Source organism: Gnatocerus cornutus, chromosome 1 (genome assembly GCF_029298725.1).
Source record: "Gnatocerus cornutus isolate USDA-ARS CGAHR chromosome 1, icGnaCorn1.1, whole genome shotgun sequence".
NCBI lineage: Eukaryota > Metazoa > Arthropoda > Insecta > Coleoptera > Tenebrionidae > Gnatocerus > Gnatocerus cornutus.
The window spans coordinates 36,537,780-36,560,513 of NC_142233.1; the positions used below are offsets into that span (position 1 = coordinate 36,537,780).

At 39.0% G+C, this 22,734-nt stretch overlaps 1 protein-coding gene across 3 annotated transcripts in view; it reads right to left on the reverse strand.

The window, feature by feature from the left end:
• Positions 1–22,734, reverse strand: part of hth (Meis homeobox homothorax) — a 90,934-nt gene that overhangs the window by 46,306 nt on the left and 21,894 nt on the right. For all 3 annotated transcript variants that reach the window (XM_088049856.1, XM_088049857.1, XM_088049855.1), the window contains 3 exons: positions 9,667–9,717; positions 8,012–8,062; positions 5,267–5,461 (listed from right to left, as the gene is read on the reverse strand). In XM_088049856.1, coding sequence (XP_087905982.1) covers positions 5,267–5,461; positions 8,012–8,062; positions 9,667–9,717 — 297 coding nt within the window. The remainder of the gene's footprint in view (positions 1–5,266; positions 5,462–8,011; positions 8,063–9,666; positions 9,718–22,734) is intronic.

Here is a 22,734-nt window from a genome sequence, read left to right on the forward strand (position 1 = left end):
ACACCTTGCAGGGCAGTAACAATAGCCTCGTACTAAATGTAAATTGGTAACGACATAATCTTAAAAGTAGACGTTAGTGGTCGATGCTCGTCAATTTGCTAGTGGAGTACCGACCATTTCACATCTCATACTGCACGTTATTTACTCAGTGCATATGTCGATAACCGGAAGAAGGAAACGACGGTTCCGGTTCACTTGGCAGGGGTGTGTACTTAGCCCTATGTGGTGCTAACTCGTTGTCGCGTTCCGTGCTTTTTCTTTCGCCCCTTAATTTAATAAAACACACTGTATAAAGGTGCGTTACTGTCTAATTGATATCCCAACTGGTCTGCTTAATGAACCATGCAAAATTGGTGCTAGTTTTTATAACTTCCCCCTTTAATGACGCGTTTGCAACAACAACGAGGATAATTTCAATTTTACGATGTCGGTTACAGATGTGGCGGCGGCAGTGTCGCTGGGGACGATATGGCGGCACTTTCTCCATCAAATTCGATAAGTTGATGCGTGGTTGTCGTGCAACCAGCAGATAAATAATATACAGATGCGGGAATCCGGTACGAGTTGGGATGCGACGGCGTGGTCCCCCGGGTAGACCAAACATGACACTTCACTTTCGACTGAGGGGACCACACCATGCAAAAAATATGGAAACACGACACCTCTGACGAAATGGGAAGCTGGGAGCCAAGCTGATCATCCCGACTGCATCATACTTCAAAAGTAGACAAGGTCGGCTGGAGCGCACCCCTCTGACACCATTATGTATAAATTTCAATTAAAAATATTGTTTTCCTTTTAAAGATCTGCAATTTATAAAATGGAAAACAAAAACTGAATAGTTGCTGTGTATTCAATATTTTCCAGGTTAATTTCTCTTGTTGCAGGAATTAAATTTCAATATAAAAGCCTCTTTATTCCAGAGAAATAAAGGAGAGACAGCCCCACGTGTGTGAATGAATTTTCTTGTCATATACGTGGCGGTAGAAAGACGTAGATTACTGTGGAGGGATTTATAATTCTTGATGCGGCTTGCGAATTGCTTTGGACGTGAGGAATCTAATTTTATTCGGTAGTAACGTTTAGGGCGGCAGTCCGGAGGAAGGAACAGAGTACAAAAGAAAGTCAAAGCCACCGTTAAAGTAAAAAGCGTAATAATGGGCGTAAAGAAGCGTTTTGTTTTTAGTCAATTTGACAACACAATTAACTCGTAAAATAAATGCGAAATCTGCTACAGAGTATGTCTGGTGTACAGTTACGGTTATTGTGCGATCGTAACATTTTTATGGTTCTTATGAAGCGCGGTGTGTCGAAACAACGTCTGGAGCTTCAGGTCGGTTACTCTGGTCATCGGGAGCTTGGGCTACTTACTGCTTACTTAATGAGTGCCGATAATTACAGCACCACTCCCACACGGCGTACTCTCCCTCCTAATAAATATGTTTGCATTCAGCTGACACGTAAACAGGCCTGTTATTATGTCGTCAATTAAAAACATATTATAGTTAATTCACGTCGCGGACCCGAGCTGAAGCTGGACGTGGATGTGGGTCAGTGTCGATGGGTAGAGCTTGATTGATTTATGGACACTTGCTGGACGTCTTGGTCGATGTGCCCCTGCCAGGTGTGACGAATTCGTCCGCATGTCAATTGTCCGGAAGCATTAAAAATCGTACATCGTCGAAAAAGATATAAAAATCGAAGGGTGTATGCAAGAGTGAAAATAGAACAGCTTGACTGATTTATAGACATTCAGAACAATCTTAGTGAGAATGTCGTCAGCAGGTGGCGTAGAATCCCCATTCTGTCAATTATGCCATTTTGGAGCGTGAATTTTATATGCGAATAATTTCGTCGGTGATGCTCTCCAGTTAATTTGATGGTTCTTCGTTTGAATGCGTCCCTCTCGATTCACATAATTGACTTTTAACTAAATGCTAGAAAATGGATAAGTCATGTATGGGGGACTAGTAACAAATCTAATCTACGCATCAGCCGAATTACGAATTAGCAGTTCCCTCGGGGATGCCGGCAGCTATACGTATTTATCCAACAACCCTCGCTCTCATGCAAATGCCAATTGGCCACTTTCAGGTTAATGTGCGAAGCTACATGCAGATTCAATCGCAACCCCTTCAACGTTTGGCGTCTTGATCCGATTTCGACGGCAAAATAACTGGCTTGCATCAGGGTCGCCGACTCGGCACAGATTTATTTAATTTCCGGATGGTAATGAACGACAACCGGGACTGTTCGAAAACGGTGCGGGTGTTAATTGTGACCGTGATCTGTTCTCGGCCTCGTCATGTGGGACGACTAATGAAATCACCGCCGTCCACAACTGTCTCTAACAACGTTACCGACTTCCGATTGTCCTCCTAAATCATATTTGTCCAGCTTTACTCAAATGAATACATGCATCTGCAACAGTGTCCGAAATCGATGATTTTTTGCAGCAAAACCATTGCTTATTCCGGACATGACTCGATTATTCTGTTTACAAACAGCGCTCGGCCGTGTCAAGCATAAGAACCGCGCCAGCAGCCGACTCGAAGAAGTAAAATTGCGATTGCAACGATTCGACACACGCCATGTGGACATTTACGATTGCTTGCAGTTGCAATCCACCAATAGTGTCGTTGATCAGACATGGCGAAAAATATGATGGTTGTTGAAGGTTGTAGAACTTAGGACGCCGACCTTGCCTGTCAAACTATGACTGATGACGTCAGATCCATATGTTAATTGAATCAGCTGAACGAGAGACGCGCATGTTTACCATGAATCGGATGCATCTCCAGCAGGATATAACGTACACAAAGACGGATACTTTCCCTAAGCAAAAAGGTCGAGCTCCTGCGGCGAGTGTCAGCACCAGACGAAGTCCCGCCGAGAACGCCTCGTTCAAAATTGCAAAATTCCTTGCGCTTGGCGACAGAATTATTCTTGTAAAGCTGAGAATCAATCAACGATGATTTACTAATGAACGCCATTTATTAGTAGTTAATTCATGCCAAGACAAAATTCTACATCAATTTCTTGGAATTCTTTCGAACTGATATTTGTTCTCGTGTGTTTCTTGAAATCAGAATATTAAAAAAGTTTTATTTCCAGTTCATATACCAAATGTAATGGAGTGTTGTGTATGCTAAAATCCAGTCTATTGTTCTTCTGGTTTTTAATGACAAACGTCTCTGTATGTAGGGGGATTGAAGCCACAAGTTCGATTATTATTTACCGTTGGCTTTTGGAGGAGCGTGCAGAAGTATGAACTGAATGAGTGCACGATGCAATGGGGGAGTACAAACAAATAATAACCACCACCAAACTGCGAACATCTGGCTATGACATTCAAACAAAAACGGCGTGCGGTAGCCGGCCAAAGCTCGCCTGCTAAAGACATCTTTTCTTGACAGGAACACACGCACATGCACGCACTCCCTTCCTAGAGGGTGTAATACAGCCGTAGAGCCGCTGGCAGCTCGCCGAATCTCGGATGTACCTTGATTTCAATAGGACATATAGGGTTACGACTGTTTCCTCTTTGTTCATGTCGTGAAGAAGCAGTCTCGGCAATTGGTTGGTCTTATCGTAGACGAGCGGATAATTAAATTTCTTTGTTTGATGTATTGGCCACTGGGCGTCGCGACGTCTTTCCAAGTCAGGTGTATCGATGACACCTGTGTAATATTCGATGATGATATTGATAGTCCGTCATCACGGTCCATTAAGGACAAAGTCGCCGGACTAATGGGCCGTTACTCGATGGAGCAAACAATAACCATCCGTTCTGCTTAGGAGAGATTGATTCTGGCGGGTGGGAAGAGAAGAACGGCGTCCGTTCGGTCCGCGCGCACTATTTCATTTTAATGGTCCCCGCGGCCCTGGATTCCATTAAACTGTTTCTCGTGCGAAGTTTACTTTTGCCACTGGGACCATTAGTTTGATGCAGCAGGAAACAATCCTGCCAAGGACCGGGATTGATAGATGGACCCGCCGCCGTCTCGGCCTCTTCCTTCTGCTGGCTCGGCAACACATAACTCAGACGGGTCGTGGCCATTTGCCGCGAAAACACCCCCGAACTCTCTCATCGATCGTCTAGGAAAAATTCGTCTTGGATGTAAGTATGTGAATGTGTTAGACGGGAACACCAGCTGTATCAAGTTTCGGCCGCATAATAAATTGAACAAATCCACCTGTTTGCGAAAGGGAAACTCTTCGGGCGATTACAAGCCATCAGTGTCTCCTGAATTAGGCCGTTTCGAGGGAATCGCTTCCCGCTCTCGCTCTCGAATCGCAGCTCTGCGTTTTACAAGCTATTTGAAGTCAATAAAATGATAATGCCCCAATAAAAGCGGCGCGTAGAGCATCGCACGGGGACGCCTTCCTCCGTCTAAGTGATTCCGAGACGATGCAAATTGTATCAGGAAGGAAACGGAGATACGGGAGACGGTACGCTGCTTGTGGCGGGAATTTGCAGATGTCGTCAAAACTGCTACGCTCTTCGACCGATGATACACGCTTGATCGTTGCCCTTGCACTATAAATACCGCGTTAATTATACTCTGCTCAGACGACAACCGTGTTCGTGAGACGTTATTGGCAGCACGGTGCCATCCGCGCTATGAAGTATTCTCATTTTGAGCGCCTTCCAAACCACAACCTGGCTTTCACTCACCAGTCGCATACCGCACGTTCGCTATTTTTACACCCTCAGCGACGCGACACTCTTAGGCGTCGCCACATCACAAGAGAAATTTTGGAGAGGACCTCACTGTTATATGACCCACAGCCGCCATCTTTATAGAGATACGCCAATAGAAAAAATCCCGAACAATTTAGGAATATTCATAAAGAAATTTCGATGGTCGATATGCATCTGATACACCGTCACCGAGACGCCACATATCTCATCCATGTTGTTCACGATGATCTTATTTTGTTGGTCTGAATGCTCCCCGCGGTCACAGGTAGTCCAAAAAGAATCGAACAACACTGCAGTGATTTATTCAAGTTGAAAAAGAAGCCGATTGTAGACCACAACGCGGGGGGACGTGTAACTCGATCCCTCGTTCGCATCGACGATGCGTCAGTCTAAATTGACACCAATTACCAGCAAAACTCCCTGCTTTGAGCTCCCCCTGCTTTCGCAAACAGCATCACGAAAATGAGCTAATACACTCAGTGGCGGGCGTCTCCCCAACCCGACGTCGATCAAATGGACGAGCATCTTCGAACGTGTCGCAAAGAAAAGATGGGTACTTACGACATCCGGCGTACTCGCGCCGTCCGTGTGCGACGTCGAATCCGCGTTACTCCTTGTGCCACCATCTCCGTTCGTGGAACCCGTCAATTCGGGTGGTTTACCTCCGTCCCTCTCGTCTATCACTAGGTCGATGGGCATTTTGCCTTTCAGACAACTGATATATCGATGGCAGAAATTATCACATAACTCATGGACCTGCAACACAAAGAACAATCAACTTAGAATGGACACAACCAGGATTTACATATAGCAAAAAATACGGTCAAGAATAACGGCCGTATGAGAGCGAGATGAAACTGATTTGCATGCCGAGACAAGCAGCCTTCAACCGTGCTTTGCCTCTTTTCCAAAAACCGCTCCGAAAGAAGGAACACAAAACAACATCGATGCGTTCCTATAATGACGTACTATTAATTTAACTCAGCAACTGTTTAAAAAACAAACCTAAATAAGTAGTCAATTTTGCAGCAGTCCGTGACAAGTACACGATTTTTTTAAACAAACAATGTGTAAAATAAGTTGAGCATAATGCACGATAGGTACTTCTCGTTTATTGGTGCGGCTTTCACTTGGTCTCCGTGCAACATGAACGCATACAAAACATAGTGTTTGGTTTGCATAGTCATATGGAAAGAACACAATGCACGAGGCCATGCTTCCTTCACAAATCTTGGGTCTCGATAATGATTTAATGAGCACGTTCGTTTTTTTCTGACATTGCCCAATGGGCACAATCCTAGTGGGCTTTATGATTTTGTTGGTGGGTCAGGTTAAGTGTCCAGAGGCACATTCCCTTATCGCTGCGGGTTCCTAAAAACGTGTCTGTCCCGTACAGCCTTAATGACGTAGAATACGGCCGTAAATTAGGATCCCCTGTACGTAGATTAGATATGGAGTGTACGCAGGGGGACCCCTCGAGGACCCACCTCGCTCCACTCGTTTGCATTCGTTCGTGTTCCAAGATGGCCGGCAAAGACGTCGTCTGTCTGGGGTAACCGGTTATGTGCATTTACCTTGCAACAAGATTATAATATCGCAACGCTGCGAGAGAGATGGACCGCTCGATAGTGTCCCCTTTTAGCAATTTAAATGCGGCTGCGAATGCAAAGCGATGCGCGATGGCCATCCGGTTGATCGGACCGCATTCTGCCGGGCACAATTTCCATATTTTTACATGTCGGTGTTTTAATACGAAGAATCTGAGACGGGCCCCCAGGAACGGACTCCAATGTGTAACCCGACCGGTGCATTGTGACGATGTCGCAGCCTGTGTTATCGATCTAGCGACGGCCTCAACCGGTTTAATTAGCAACGACGTTGTTACGATCGTTAGAACCGCCGTCGGAGAAGGCACCCATATTTTTTAAATCCCGGATAGAACAAACCAATAGAAAGCATGACCCGAGCCTTCATTTACCATTCGTTACTGCCAGTTATGACGGTAATAAACTATTCTTGCAATACCGCAATGTTGGTGACTTGACAGTGCCAATTGATTTTTGCAAGAAATGTGCATCGACGGAGGATTCGTTCTAGTGCATGCACGTCAGGCTCGTACTAAGCACTAAACTATTTATTCAGTCAGCATGCTACGCCATTTTAAAGGAAATAACGAACAAGAAATATTTTTAAACATGTGTTTGCTTCAATTTGATCTATAATTTAATTGGAATCTGACAATTTGAGTAGCAAAAATAGCAATTTTACCGGTGTAAAAAATGTATCGACTCCACCATTAGAATCAGCAATGCAATGTAAACAATGAACATGTCAAAATTTATGTAAAAGATAATTCGAAGCAATTAACAGACTTGCTACACAGTATTATGCTTGTATGAGTTTAGTGATGTTAATTTTATGTGAAGGAAAATGACTTTTGAATACAATTACTATAAAGCATTTCCATTATGTACTGCAGAAGTATTGCAGGCGACTCCATAAATATTTGTTGGAAATAAAATAAATCTTGAAGCTAGAAAAACGATTCTAATGTAAACGAAATAAATTATTATCCACAGATATAATAATTTCTCTTGTTTACTGAACTTGAGGTTTTCATGGTAAAACGCGCTTGTACAAGATAATAATAATTAAACACTTTCAGTTGAACTTTGTGCATTGGTCAGCAGTCATAATAAATTGGAAACCTATTGGCTGTGAATAACAGGTTTGAAAAAGAAGGACTATGAACATTTCGTTATTATATTTTTCTGGTTTTGACTTTATTGAAACATCATGCATGCCTATAGTAAATATTTTCTGCCCATATTCTGTAAAATAGAAAACGGGTAATTTGCTTATCTGCAATATAATTCTAAAGCTTTTTAAGGCAACACGGGATATTCAGAGCTTAGGTATTCGTTTTTAGTACCTAAAATATTTTTTGACGTCGAAAAGACCCATATCTAGGTTTCCGATCTGATAATTGCTATAATGGAGGATGGAAGCAAAAAGGTACTAATTAAATTGTCTATAGTTGGAGTATAATAATTAGATTAAAATTCATTAAACACACACTTTTTCTATTTCATACATGTAATTTATCTTTAATCTTTATGTATCTATCTCGGAAACATGCACGCAGTACTGTATTATATTATAAATTCTAAAGTCTCGTTTCGAAACGGTTAATAAATTGTGTTCAAGCGCTCTGCTGATTTTTGTCAAAAAACTGTTACATTGTCGCGTGTTGGCACCTGCCGGCCGATGGTAATCTTTGACGTATGATTGTCGATGTATCCTTACCTTTTCCAATTCTAAAAGGTGAAACCGAAGTACTTGTATGGCCTGGACCATCTGAAACAAAAACCATGGTGAGTAATGTGACTGTACGATTACTGCTACTTGTAACAATGAACGTCGGAGTTTCATTGTATAAATCAGTGCCTTCCGGTACGAATTAGCTTTTTTATCTTGTGGGCGTAGGTGAGTGATCACAATGGTCGAACAATTCACGAAACAGAAAATTAGTCGTAATGGCCGGAATCGTGAATCTTGTAATCTCGATGGTGAAGGAGTGTGCGACGCGGTTCCCCATGACAATTTCACAGATGTTAAGGTTTCAAGTACTCAGGTTGCGAATTCGTGGACCACCCGCACGATGGCGTGGAGGGCCATAGGTCAAATAAACGCTCACCGTAACCCCGTAGATGACGGCTGTTTCGACCTGTTAAAAATTAGATTTGTTGCGTGTGGTACTCGACTCCATGGAACGTTATCGCACACTCCACTGGATGCACAACAATACGCTCTTAAACGGAACATTAACACCACTCGTTAAAAACATCACGTGGTCAGACTCTTCATAACAAACTTCGCGTTCCCATAGCCCTGGCATCTATAATCAAGGTGCCAATTGCAATTGCAGCGCCTACCTCTGGTTTCTTCTTCGACCAAGCTTGCAGCACACATAATTAAGATATCATTATGAAAAAATCTATTACTGATTGAAACTGTAACATTTCGAAAAGCTACGAACAATAACTTAATAGCAACCTGTCGGCAGCGCAGTTTCCTTTATAATAAATACGTGTGTGAGAGCTAATTCGTCAATAACGTTGATTTACAGTCAATAAATTCAAAGTTCCCGCGCGCAATGTTACTACCAACATAACTCACCGTTAACTACAGACGGTAATCGCTCATATTCGGGTGTAAACAAGGGGTGGTTGGTAATCTTATGACGTTGTAATTCAACCCCGCATTACATCGACTAATATCGTTACTAACTGAATTTAATTACGAGCCAGTGGTGCAACCCTTCCCGCATTAAAAATAATTTAAAGTTCGCGCAGTTGTTCTCGCGGGAACCACCATAAATCACACTCCTCCAGTAGTTCTCCAGCAGCTAGAAACACTGACCTCAACATCTAGATTACTAACGTCGAAAAAATCTATGTCCCTGGTTGAACCGTCAGCACAAGAAGAGACGTTAAACGAATTCGTCAAAGTCTTAACAAAGAAACGTTTATATTTCGTGGATGGTCTGTCTTGAATGTTTTTTTCTTCTTTTCCGCTTCAACAACGGACTTGGCTCACTATGCTAGAGAGGTAAAAAAGCGACTGGTTCAGATCGTCACGTGTCCTTGTACCATAAACAGCCAGCTCGGATGGAAATGTTGCTCCGATATCTGATGTAAATATAAATAACATCGACTCGAATATCGGGGGTGGGCATGCAACCATACCAACACACAAACACACACACTAAAGCCCACTTTAAAGCCTCTCGAAATTCTCCTGTGTTATATGTTGTAAATTAATTTTACAGTTGGCTCGAATTACCGAAACCATAAATCGGGTACATTGCATGCCTACTTTTTTATCAGCAAATAATGGATCCTCGATTAGATATGCATGTTACAACTCAACTGAGCACACGAAAGCAATTGGATACTTACTAATGAATCTACCTCGGGATCTGCTATGTAATAGGGCTTTTCTTGTCGGATCTGCAAAAGAAAATCCAATTAGTTTTCAACAGTAAAAAACTGAAACCAGCACGTTATTACTGCACTGACTTTTTGCCTCTTTTTGGCACTTCATGAATTTCTGGCGCAAAGGCTCACCAAAGTAATCACTTTACAGCGATAACCATACGAATTGATTTTACACAAGTTAAAAGGTACTGTAATGAAATTTAACGTAACAACTACCACTTTAAACACATGCAATAATCAATAATAAGTGTTGCAACGATCAGTTTTATGAACGGTTTTATAAAAAAAATCTGGCGTTTTCATTATTTGATTTGTAATTTTAAGAAAATTAAAAAATAAGATGGGAGGGCTACTTTTATAACCACCAGTCAGACAAAGTCTACTAGACGCTGTCATCTAGGCTGATAGAAACGCAGTAATTGGTGTGCAGTTAACGAACACATTGCATTATTTAAAAGGCGCTCCATCAGATTGGTGCAAACGGGTATAATCTGGATGACAAGTGAAATTACATGGGTTCTTTTTGGTTATTAAGTTGTCGTCATGGCCGCCTGCATAACCTAGCTATAACACCTTTTCCGACACAACGAGCAGCATCGACTCCGCCAAGAAAATAGCTATAATTATTATAAAAACTGGATAAAAAGCGGTTAGGGCACGTGGACGAGGGGCGGTGCGACCTCCGTCTAATTACATCTTACCATCAGGTCCACCTTTATCGATGCTTTTCGATCAAGCTCCCTCACTTTACCCACGATTCAACCAGTTTTGTGGCGAAAATTTTATGGGACATTAATAAGTTTTCTTGGTGAATAGATATGTAAAGTGGTGGATAAATAATGAGGTTTTATGACGAGCATCATTCCAGGCGTGTAACGCAGACATAACGGATGCCTTCGGGTTTTTATGCAGTTTTCAATTAGCGGAGTAGCGAATGCCGATTTAAATGGATTGCAATGAATATAAATTTCAGTGGCAAACGTTTCCTTGATGATACGCAGCAGAGTACCGTAAAACGAGCAAACGCAAACAGGTCGTCAATAAGTCTTTTATATTCTGATTACGAGTTTTACAAGCTTCAAGAAACCTCAAAACGATAAAACGCAAAGGATTGAAGCAATATCGACGCCCATACTCTCCAACGGTACCATGGGAACAAATTACATCATAGAAGACGAAGAAAGAATGCTGCTGATAACCCTTGAACGGAAACCAAATAAATACGACCGAACAGCAAAATGTTAGATATTTTGTCATTAACAGTGTCTTTTATTATGATTCTGGATAAATAGAGATGATATAAATAATGTTATCTGATACGAAAGTGTGCTTTTCTAAAACCGATTTGACTATGAATACAAATGGATCTCGTTGGAGGCGAGGATTAAACATTGTGTGCAGGCAGAGCGTCGACATGTGGTTTTTCAGGGGTCCGATAAGTACTAGGTCTACTAGCTGAACAGGATTAGATTACACATGCGGTGCAGATGCCTTCGAAAGGGCAAAACGAGGACGTTAACCGTCCGACGGCCAGCTAGCTACATTCGCGTGCGTAATTAGACCCTTGTGGAAGATGAACCAGCGCAGGCCTTGCTGCCATTACACCGAAACGCACAACTTCACACTAGTACATCATCAAGACGAAGTCATTTTTCTCTTTCGTCCATTAGTTAACCTTGCAACGCCCCAAACTCACATTACCTGCCCAATTACTGTTCGTCACTAAGATAAGAAAAGTAGCTTCTTAACACGAACCTTTAGCAAAAATTTGATGTAATAAATTGACACTATTCCCACATCAAGTTTTAACCTGTATACTGCTTGTATTGTCTAAAAGGCTCGATAGGCGCATTTTTCCACACAGTCTGTGAAAATCAGTCCGCAATTACGAAAACAGAGATTAAATTAGAATAACGACGCCGTTCGGATCCACAGCCCGCACTGAAACAATTAATTTAATTAAACGACACAAACAGCATCGTTAAAGAGACAGTTTCTAGTTGGCCTTACAGCATCGTTTTCATTTGTTTAAAGAGAGAATAGAGGGTCATATGCATTGCGACATATGGTACGGTACAGTTCGTAATTTTTGCATTAGAAACTCAGTGGTGCGTAGAGACGACTTATTGTGTGAAGGCTGCTGCTCACTTCGCAGCCGGCGTGCCCTCAAGCTACCAGAAGACCCTCATGCTCTTCCCAGCCTCGTCCCTGGGGGTTCCACACAACAATTATTATAAAGCAACAGACATCCGACCGAATTCCACTAGTCTCTTACTCTAAATAAGAGTAGTTCTTTTACAGCCAATCGATAATTATTGTTAAAACACTGAACTTCATTTTCTATTTTATTCCTGGTTATCATGTTACCACTTCTGTTTTTACGACGAAGAAAGTAAGTTCGCTGCTTGAGTATATACCTACCACTGGTGGCGATAAAACAGTTACTGTAAATGTAAGACCTGCTATTTCTTGTTCACAAAAATTACTTACACTAAATGTCAACTTGTGAAATATTACGTGATTGTGCACAGATTTTGCAGTAAAAAATGTCAAGTAGCTGGAATAATGAAGTCACAAGATTAAAAATATAAATCCCACATCAATCATAATGTGTCAACAGATTGCGATTTGTTGAGTTGAAAGGTATTGAAAATCAGAGTCATCTAATTCTGAGGATTACTGCTTTACAAAAGATTTTAAAGTGACGGTTGCGATAAGTTGTGTTATAACATAACAAATTACCTAAGTGTTAAAAATGGTTGTTATCTAACCTATCAATTTAATTTGTGCTGGATTCTCTCTCCCAAAAAATCCCATCCTAATTCTCTATTTATTTGTCTATACATACATACCTATATTTAAATCGAAAATTTAAAAACATACCTGTTTAGGTTGAAACTTTTTCCGAAAAGCGGATTGTGAATTTATTTATACCCAAAGAAATTGAATTTGTTTGATATTTTTTACAATTTATGAAAAAATGTAATACAAAACTCGTCAGCAATGAGTCATTTGCCAGACTTTTAAATACATATCTATTGGCTAGGCTATTAGGATTCATGTTTTTTTGGTCAACTTAAAATAGTTGTGGGCGTAGAACGGATCCTTGAGGAGCCTCCGAGGAAATGAATGTAGATCTATTTTATGCATCTAAAAGTATAATGTTCATATCCTCTTCACCTGTTATGTTATCTTACAAAGCGAATAAAACTAATTTGCAATGAAAATATTGCTACTAATTATAGGTTTCTTTTCTTTGAAGACGTTTAGATTTGCCCCAACTTTTACACAACAATTTTGTATGTATTCTACAATAATTATGTATGTACTAGACACTTTGAAAGTTTCAAAATTCAATTACTTGGAAGTTTATGACAGAATAGATCTTGGTTTAAAATTTACGACCAACAAGCAACTGGAAAATACCTGCTTATTAACATAATAAAGTAATTACACGTACGCAACAATTTAACTACACTCTATTGCATTGTTTAAGATCTAGCTGCCAATAATCTTGATTGTAATTTAAGTAAAACTCAGTGATCTTAATTAAATTTCACCTTAATTCTCTTCAAGGTGTAAAATTTTGGCACTAGTCATCCGTCTACAACCATAAAAGTGACTTTACCTTTTGTCCGACAGCGAAGTTACACTGTCTCGACATGCTTTTGTAACCCAGCAGCGTGGGCAAAAAACGTGTCCTTGCATTTTTGGTTACAAAAGTGCCTTTTGTGCAGGTTTTCGGGTGGGACAAAAGAAAGAGAGATAAACCAGAATCTTTGAAAGGGTAGTGTTGAGAAATTTCCAAGTTTCTCGATGGGTTCCCCGTGGCGCAAACCAAGCAATACTCCGAAGTCGACTGCCCTTCGGTCAGAATCACCTGCCGTTTACAATGCGGCAATAATTTATAGTGGGCTTGTAAAATAATTTATGCCCCGTCTGTAAATAACTACACGAGATATATTTATGGTTCGGAGAGTCGTCCTCCTCGACAAGAGCCGAACTTGCTATTTTTACGACCGGCAACTCATGTCAATTGTTTTCATTTAAAAGCCCACTAATGGCCTTTTAAGACCTCACTGCCGATTTTTGATGGAATTCCTATAAAAGTAGACGAATGCACGTTCTTGACTATTTTTAAAAAGATGTTTACTTATGGACACAGTTGTCTTACTATGCCGTTAACAGTTATAGGCGGCAATTTAAGCGACAGATGTCATTATTGGTCTATAATTAGGTAGCGTTTTACGGGTGCGAATTATGGGTGGCAAATTGTTCTCCCTTACCCATACGAATCTGCGAAGAATTATAAATCCGTTCTTCTCATTAAGTTACTCGATAAAACTAATTGGTGTAGAAGCTATTTATACACAAACAAGCGCTCATCTCCACAGCAGACTTGAATTTTAATCGAACAAAATAAACGCCAAATTTAATGGACTACCAAATTGAATTAATTCCATCAGCTTATGATATCCTTTTTTTTTGTTATAAAAAGCGTATTTTTGACGTAATGATTGTTGAAGTAGGAGTGTCACATTAAATACCATGGAAGTAAAAATAAACACAAAGTTAACGGAAGACTTCACGATCCGTATGCTAATACGGCACATACAATACTGGAATTCCTTTGACTAACGGCAATGACAACAAAGATTGGTAACCAAGAACTGCAATTATCCTATTACAGTAAACTGTATATTTAAGACTGACGGCATTAAATGATATACCAATTAAATTTATGGCTTGTGCAGCTTCTTATTTCCATTCGGATTGGAGGCAATTTGCCGTTGCAGAACTGCAAAAAGTGCAGCAATCATTTCAAGAACACAATTGTAGATTGGTGATATCCTATAATTAAACATTCCCGCACCGTCAACGCAATTCGAGTAAAAAATGTGCAAAGAATTTCTTGATCCGTCACAATTTAGATTTGTAGGTAATTGCAGATAGAGACGCGAGCTTGACGTCAATGGCGATATGTGGGTCAATCCATGTCAAAACGGACAAAAGAAAAAAACCGGCGTTGTCGGAATTTTCCTACGTGTTGTTAATTATTTTTTAATCGTCTTGGCTGTTGGAAGAAAGGGCAATGTCGGAGCTGGCAACAAGGCCCTATTCTACCAGGCACAGAGCACAGGATGTGGATGCAGGTACACAGGTGAGCCGGAATGAATAGAATGCAGGCAAACTCCTTTTGTTGAAAGCCCGAAGACTAAACTGGATCGTCTTTGTGGTGTGCTTCGCATGTTTGCGTTGCCTGGGCGAAGAAAGAAACTCGCCATTGTGTCTGACGAGATTTCGTGTGATTCGTCCCGGTACGGTTCTGCTCCCACAGACTAATTAAATCAATTATTTATAGCGGAATTCGGATAAAGTTGTTTTTTCGGGGTGTGGAGTGTGGGTGTTTTCGATGGCAAATTAAAACCACATGTGCGAGCTTTCTGTCGCTCCGGCACTCTACATATTTGCTAGCATTAATTTATATCCAGTTAACGTGCCAACATTTTCAGGGTGATCATTCTACCGGCGTTACAGCGAAGATTAAGAAATGTCGTTAGAAGAGGCTTCGAACCCGACGGAATTATAAATCGGGGGGGAAACTGCGATCTTGTTGTTATTCAGAGCCGAGATCAGCGTAATCGCACCAAATAGAATAAAAAAATTCGCAATTCCGCGCTGCTATTTATGTAGATAAGTGCGTTGTACAGTGGCAATAACAATTTCAATTCATCCCATTTTAAATAAAGACGGATTATATTGTTAAGAATAATCTGCTATTGTCATTAAAATCTCTAGATAATAAAACGCGTGAGTTTCAGACGATATTGTTTTAGTTTTATCGGTGACCATTCGTTGATGCACCAATTATAGCGTAATCCGAGTGTAAACCGTGAAATTGAACGGGAAGACAAATCTTCCGTGTATTCAAATAACGATAAAAATCTGATTTGATGTTTGGTCGTCTGGAATTTGTTCAGGGAGCAATTCCGAAATCCATAAGATTTCCCTTTCGCGTGCCATTATGGAAATGTAATGGTGGAAGGGTGAGCACTATCGGAAAACGGGGGATTTTCAAAATACATCCGTTACCAACATGTAGCGGATATACGCCCTATTGGCCACTAGACTCGCTTTCCACCAAAACAAAACGTTCCACACTCCCAGATGACTATTTTCACCGTCTCGTGAAAACCAACGACTGCATTTTCACGCGCATCAAAACCAACAAACCAGTTCGTTACCAATGGAATGTTAAAACTTTACGTCTAACTGAAAAACAACAAATGACTTGCAGAAATCACTGTCTCCCTTAATTAATAGATAGCAGCACTTAATGACGCGTGAAAACAGTACGAATAGTGAGTTGAAACGGTACCAGCAAAAAAAAGCAGCGTTTTTCCACCAACATCAATTTAAATATTGCCAACATCATTGCCCGTCGATTACGTTGGATGATTGCGGCGTCGTCTTCCACGTCTTGGACAGCATCATTCTGACGCCTGCTCGATGGCTATCGTGGAACGCATCCCGTCTTAACCATGTATGGGAACAAGACTATTGTTCGACCAAACGAGAGAAGAGAAAAGTTAAACGCTGCCGTTACCGCTGCTGCAGCGCGAGGTCGAATAGCTCACACGTCTAAACTGGCATGCCGATCACTTCTTGTTGTCGTTAATCGTCACCTTTTAATTAGTCGGGCCAGTAAATTAGTATCAACGACAGACAACAAAGATGGACATAGCGAAGAACGTGTTCGACACTTGCACGAATGCGTCCATAGTAATATGATTGTTACAGACGATTGAAAAAGACGAATTAATATTTATGGAGACCATCACAAAAAGTTTGCTTATGGAAAGGAAGAAGAAAGAAACCGGTAAATTGCTCGTGGTCGTGATTGTAATGGCATAAGTTATTTACAGACATGGCCGACTTTCGTCTAACCCTGGTCTTCATACAAAAAAAAATATTAACAATTGCAACAGTTATATCGGTCAAATAGGCACGTTTTTCCTTTCCATGACCAGTGTCAATTAATTTCAAATAAAAAATTACAAACGAGTATTTTTTCTCATATCTGCAGGCATAGGTATATTTATATGGTTATTAGTGATTTTTATGAAATGCACAAGTTAACTGTAAGCTCGATGGTCTCTACTTCCTTTTAAGTTAATACGTATTACAACTATCTGGGCAGCAGGTGTTCATGCTCTCCATTATCTTTCAGTAATTAGTTCAATAGAAAATTATAGTGGTGACCCATATTCACATGGAAATTTTATCACAGTATCTGACATGATCTCGAAGATTGGAACGTTCAAAATACATACTTAAAATATTTTGGCAATCACTTGATATTTTATAGAAATAAAACATTTTGTCTTTGTTATTCTTGGTACCGTTCCATGTTTTTTAGCAAAGTTAAATTTTGCAGAAGTCAAACATAAAAACATATTTCTGGTCTATATAACTTCACGCGGAACAAATGTCACATCAAGTTTAGGAACACTTAATAAACACAATTCCATTGCGCAAGCATCGAATTTCAATCAGTTTAACTGCTTATTGTAGTTACATACTATGAAAATGAAACTTCCGTGCGATAGGAAAAATATTTAAAAATTCTCTTTGTCAGAAAAATGCTAACATTTTGGATGGAAATTAAAATGACTGTCTTACCTTTGTAATGTTTTAAATCCGAATGTTTATTTTTTTAACTGTAAATTTAAACAAATCAAAGGTGGTTTATAATCTTCGCCGATTATAAATAAAATAAACTGTATGTTGTATAGGTATGCAAATTTTTCCTGAAATGATATAAAAAATAATGCATGCAAATCCTTGATGTTCACGCTTCAAAGTGGACAGACGTCCTGATAAAGAAACGTATTTGCATTCACATTAAAAACGAGCTTTAGCTAATGAGGAGACAAAACGATGCGTGTAGGAATACATCACAACTTAACGAATTAAGATTCTTCAAAGAAACGTGTTTCTGTGTTTTCGTCCTGGTTGGGTGACCACAGTAATGCGGAAATAAGGGTAACAGATCTATCCTTTTTGTAAGTAGTTATTATGTTTGAAAAACAGTGCTAATTAATGTGACAATTGAAGACAAGTCTTCTCGTTGGCGCCACCTCCCACACATGCGACAATCAACGAGTGTACACTGAACGTAAATTAATTTGTACTTTTTAATTGTGTCCGGTGCAGGTAATTCCACTTTATATTGTTCCGTGACCATTGAAAAGCGACCAACAGTATCAAATTGCCACCCAACTCGTATGCTTTGTGCACTGCAAAACTTTACTGAATGACAATTAAGCATTGTTCATCGGTATTATTAGATAGGCCAGGTAGCACAGCTGATTAGGACCACGAGGTGTTTGCCTTATTAAAAACCGGAAACTAACACAACGTACCAAATGTCACATGTCGATAATAATTGGAATCATAGAAAAAAGTTGTGTGGAAATTGGTAACGCCCGGGCACTTTTTGGTCGAGCATGTGGTTCGGTGGAATATTGTTTTTACGCCTCTAATTCACAAAAACATCAATTTGCAACGTTTTCATTTTTGTTTTTCCCAGTTTTGGCAGTTTAAACAGCTTATCGATCTAAGATTAGATCCAAGAATGACAACTTATCACAACGCCTTTACGGTACTGCTTTCTATCAGTAGGTAATATAGATTAACAGAGTTTTTATGGCAGCTTTTAATACCTAATTTTAATTAAGGCTTATCTTGGTGTCGCGTATCAAATAAAAACTCGCGATTCGTAGGACGGAACTTTGATATTAGCCAATCTTTTTTTGAGTATCCAAAAAGTACCTATAGAAAGTTTTGATTGTGAAGATTTTCACTGAACTTTTGATCATTTGATCGTCCCTTCTTCTTCTATTAAATTTCTTGGCCTTGTAAGTTTAGGATTAAACTTAAGGTATATATGCGGGGTATTATTCCATACCAAACCGACCACTTTTGACACCGACCCTTTTCATCTTTTTCTACCCTATGAAAAACAGTTCTCAGAATTTTTTGAAATTTTTGTTCTCAACCCAAAAAAAGTTATGAATTTTTCCAAAAATTGGCTTTTATATTTTCACATAGCTATAACTTCTTTAAAAACTAACTTATTGGAACGTTTTTTTTTTTCAAAATTTTTGTTTTGAAATGTACTTCAAAAAATATGTAGTTGAAAATAAAACTATACATTTAGTACACAATCCTGTAAAATCGTTTAATTGCAATAATTTTATTGTATAACTTAAAAAAAATAATAAAAATTTTAAAAATTATTTTTTTTCAATTAAATAAAAAAATAGAAACAAAAATCGGCCCACTCTGGGATATGCGGGAATGATCGCAGAATTAATTGAAGTTTTTTTTGAGAAAATAAAATAAAAAATAAAAAAATACGAATTTCGAGAAATTAACGTTTTTTATCAAAAATTTTATTAAACTAATTACTTAATTTAAAAACTTAATTTTTTTTTATTCAACATTTCAAAACAAAAATTTGAAAAAAAAAACGTCCCTAAAAGTTAATTTTTGAAAAAGTAAATGTTGAGAACACAAGATGAAATTTATACATCATACTCATAATAATGAACCAAGATCTTAATTATAGAGGGTTAAATATTGAATCAAATATCAAATAAATTGACAGAAACTAATTTATAATAATTACTTCATTTTAAAACCATAAAAATCTAATTGTTTGGTTAATTATTCCAATTACTGTATGCATCAACTACTGATACTAATTATTATGCAACAATCAATATTTAGCTACTTCTTTTATGAATACTTTATAGTAACACTACATAACTTCTTTAACAATCTCTTTATTTTTTAAATTGTTCAATTTGCTACAAATTAAGATATTGATATACATAAATGTGCAGCAAAAAAAAACAATGTTACACATGGAATATTGATATTTAACTCTCCAGTAGTCGAGATAAATGAGCTAATTGTATAATCGTGTGTCATGTTTACTTAATTTTCAAATTGTTTAACAATTTAAGGATCAATCAAATACATATTCAGGGATATTAAATGGATTACTAAAGATCTATTAAAAGTCTCACATATTAACGTGTTGTGTAATTTCTAATTGCGTTTCAATATCTAAATACATAATTAGGAATATTATTTCCAACAAGATTACGGATGCCTTCGATTTTAATGTAAATTAGTTATTTGATAGTTCATACAGCGAGCAGCTAACAAGACACTTATGTTAGTGTTAGCAGTAATAACAAGTTCGTATTTTCAAACCAACCCACAAGTTCCAGTGGTTTACCATGATCATGGGGGAATAAAATGAATTCAGGATTTTATAAAGCAATAGAATTTAACCACTGGAAAATTGTGGTCGACGAACATGCATCAAAATCTATGTTATTAACGAAAATAGGTACACCCAGTTTACAGCATAATAATTTTGAGCATTAAAAGCCACTATTACAGTTCCCAGAAACCCCACCTCTAAATAAAGGTTACTTAAGCGACTCTACACGACTATTTTAAAACGCATTATCATCCTTTGGAGTTTTTATTCCATGTTATGCTTCTTCTGATATTGTTAAATACAAACTGTCATAATCGTTATTGACAATTTATTTATGCCGTGAAACAAACATTATTTTTGATTTCGTTTATTGAAATGTAGATGTATGGGAAAATCGACGAAAAATTGCCACTTTGACCTTACTTGCAGATAAATCAGAGTCTTTTTGCTTTTAATATGTTGGAACAGCAGATAACGGAATTAAGATATTGCGAAAATCAGATAAAAGTGGATTAGCACCTGATTAAAAACTGTAAACTATTTGGTACAGTTACCTTGTCTAGATATGTCATCGTCATGGTATGACATCATTTGAAAAATGGCTACATGATAAAGTCACCTTTTCCACCTTCTGTGTAATTGTGGTAGGTGTTTGTATCATAGATAAACCTATCGGATTTTTTGCAAACTAGCCAGTTTCCCACCAGGAGACCTCGCCAAAGAATGCGACACAGAACTATGCAACTAATGTTAAAAAAACGGTAGATATCCGAGTTGTGAGCCCCCACTTTATAATATCACTTGTGTTTATTTACAAGGGGCAAAGTCGTAAATCACAGGTAAAAAGCGAGCTCTTTCTTTTGGTAGCATTGTCACCTTCGGTCATTTTGAAATTTACGGCCTGCATTGGTTATTTGTAGCCCTCCCAAGTATTTACATATTTCGATAAAAGATATCTTTATGCTCCAGTTTATTACTTTGTTACACTCTTCACAGCACGGCTGTGGTGTCTCAGGAGCCATTAATATTAGTCACGTATAAAAACTGATTAGTTCCAGGACGTTTTAACCATTATCCGAATGATACATATATAATTAATGCGTTATAATCTTTCAATTATTGGACCATAAAACTTTCAACGACTTTAACTCCCATCAGCGTCAACAGAGCTAAACAGTGAAAAATTCCAACGCAAGAAGAAAATCTACAGGCTGGTATTTTGGTGGATTCTCAGGTGACTATCATTGTTATGCAGATGTCCAAAATTGTCAGTTACTTTAATCGTTTAGGCCTTAGGTGAAGCGTAAACGCCAGGTATCCATTATTAAGCATAGAGAACACGCTCTGCGTCGTGCAAGGGGGGCATTGTATAGCTCCGGAGCCCCCCTGTACTCCATTGTGTTGGAGATGCGTACCCGATAACTGGCATGCTGTTATTGTTGGTAATTTTTTGGTGTGCTCGAGTGCCGTTCAATATCCTGACGTCACTGCCTCCCGCAGCGCGGCCGTCGAAATGAGCAACTCCAAGCCCGTTAATCTCCACCTAGGTGGTGCCCATTGTGGTAATTGCCCGATGACTTTGCTCCTTCTAATCCTTGCCTGTCATCTGGGAGTTAATCGGCTGTCCAGGTACACGCACAAATTCTTTTCTCCGATTGTGTGCCCTCGAGGGCCACCACATTGTTGGCCATTTTAATGGCACTTTTAATTAGTGGCCGACGCTTTCTCACGTAATAACCACGTGTAGGGTTGTTGCCGTGATTTATGACAGTTCCTGATCCTCGCCTTTAGGGTGCCTCTCGTAACAAAATATAACACAAAACAGTACTCTGGTGTAGAAACATGTTCTTGGCTTGGGAAAGTTTAAGAGAAGTATTATTTCGATTTAGATATTAGCCGCACAAAAATGTTACTCCTAAATACTCCAAAAACTACAAAGTAAATTTGAAACTGTAGAAGTAGTTTATAGCTAATTTTTCTGTTTGTTAAACGAAGCGAGCCGCACCGTTTACAAATGTAAAGAAGAGGCGCCAAACTACCTCTTCGTATCCTTATAAGTCGTCTGACAGGTGAAATTTGATACTTTTACAATCTTTTCTTTATGGGATATCTAACAAACGGTGTACGTCATAACCAAACAAAGAAAATTCATGCTGAATCCTTTAAGAAACCGCGACTATCAAACGTATCAAAAATTTTGACTTGACTTCTTTCAGTATTGTTGTGGTGGCTAGTCGTTTGTACAGTTTTCACGTGTTTTCTTTATGAATAGGATAATTTTGCAAATTTCGTTGTTTGGTCTGACGCATCACACTTGGCAGTCTCCTCCATGTGATTAACTCCAATATTTATACCCTGGGTGAATGTCGGATGCGTCGTTTATAAATAGTGTGTCTCGGATTATGTCCCCGTCCGAGTTGTGCGTTTCGAAATGTCTTTTAGTGCTCTCGTCAACGCCAACATCTCAATAAAAATCACCATTACAACTTTATAGAAACCATTAGCGGTTTTACGAATGCTGCGTTGAAGGATTAAATTACTTTCAAATAAACGCTTTGCATCTATTTACATTCAAAAAGGATATCGTTAACCATCGGATAACATATAAATGCTCCACCGGATGGCAAGGGAGGATTAGTCTGAAAGACTCTTTTAATTGACACGTTCAAGTCCCCGAACCCAAAATTGTTTCAGGAATCGGAGTGGTCGATGAGTAAAAAGTCGGTGAG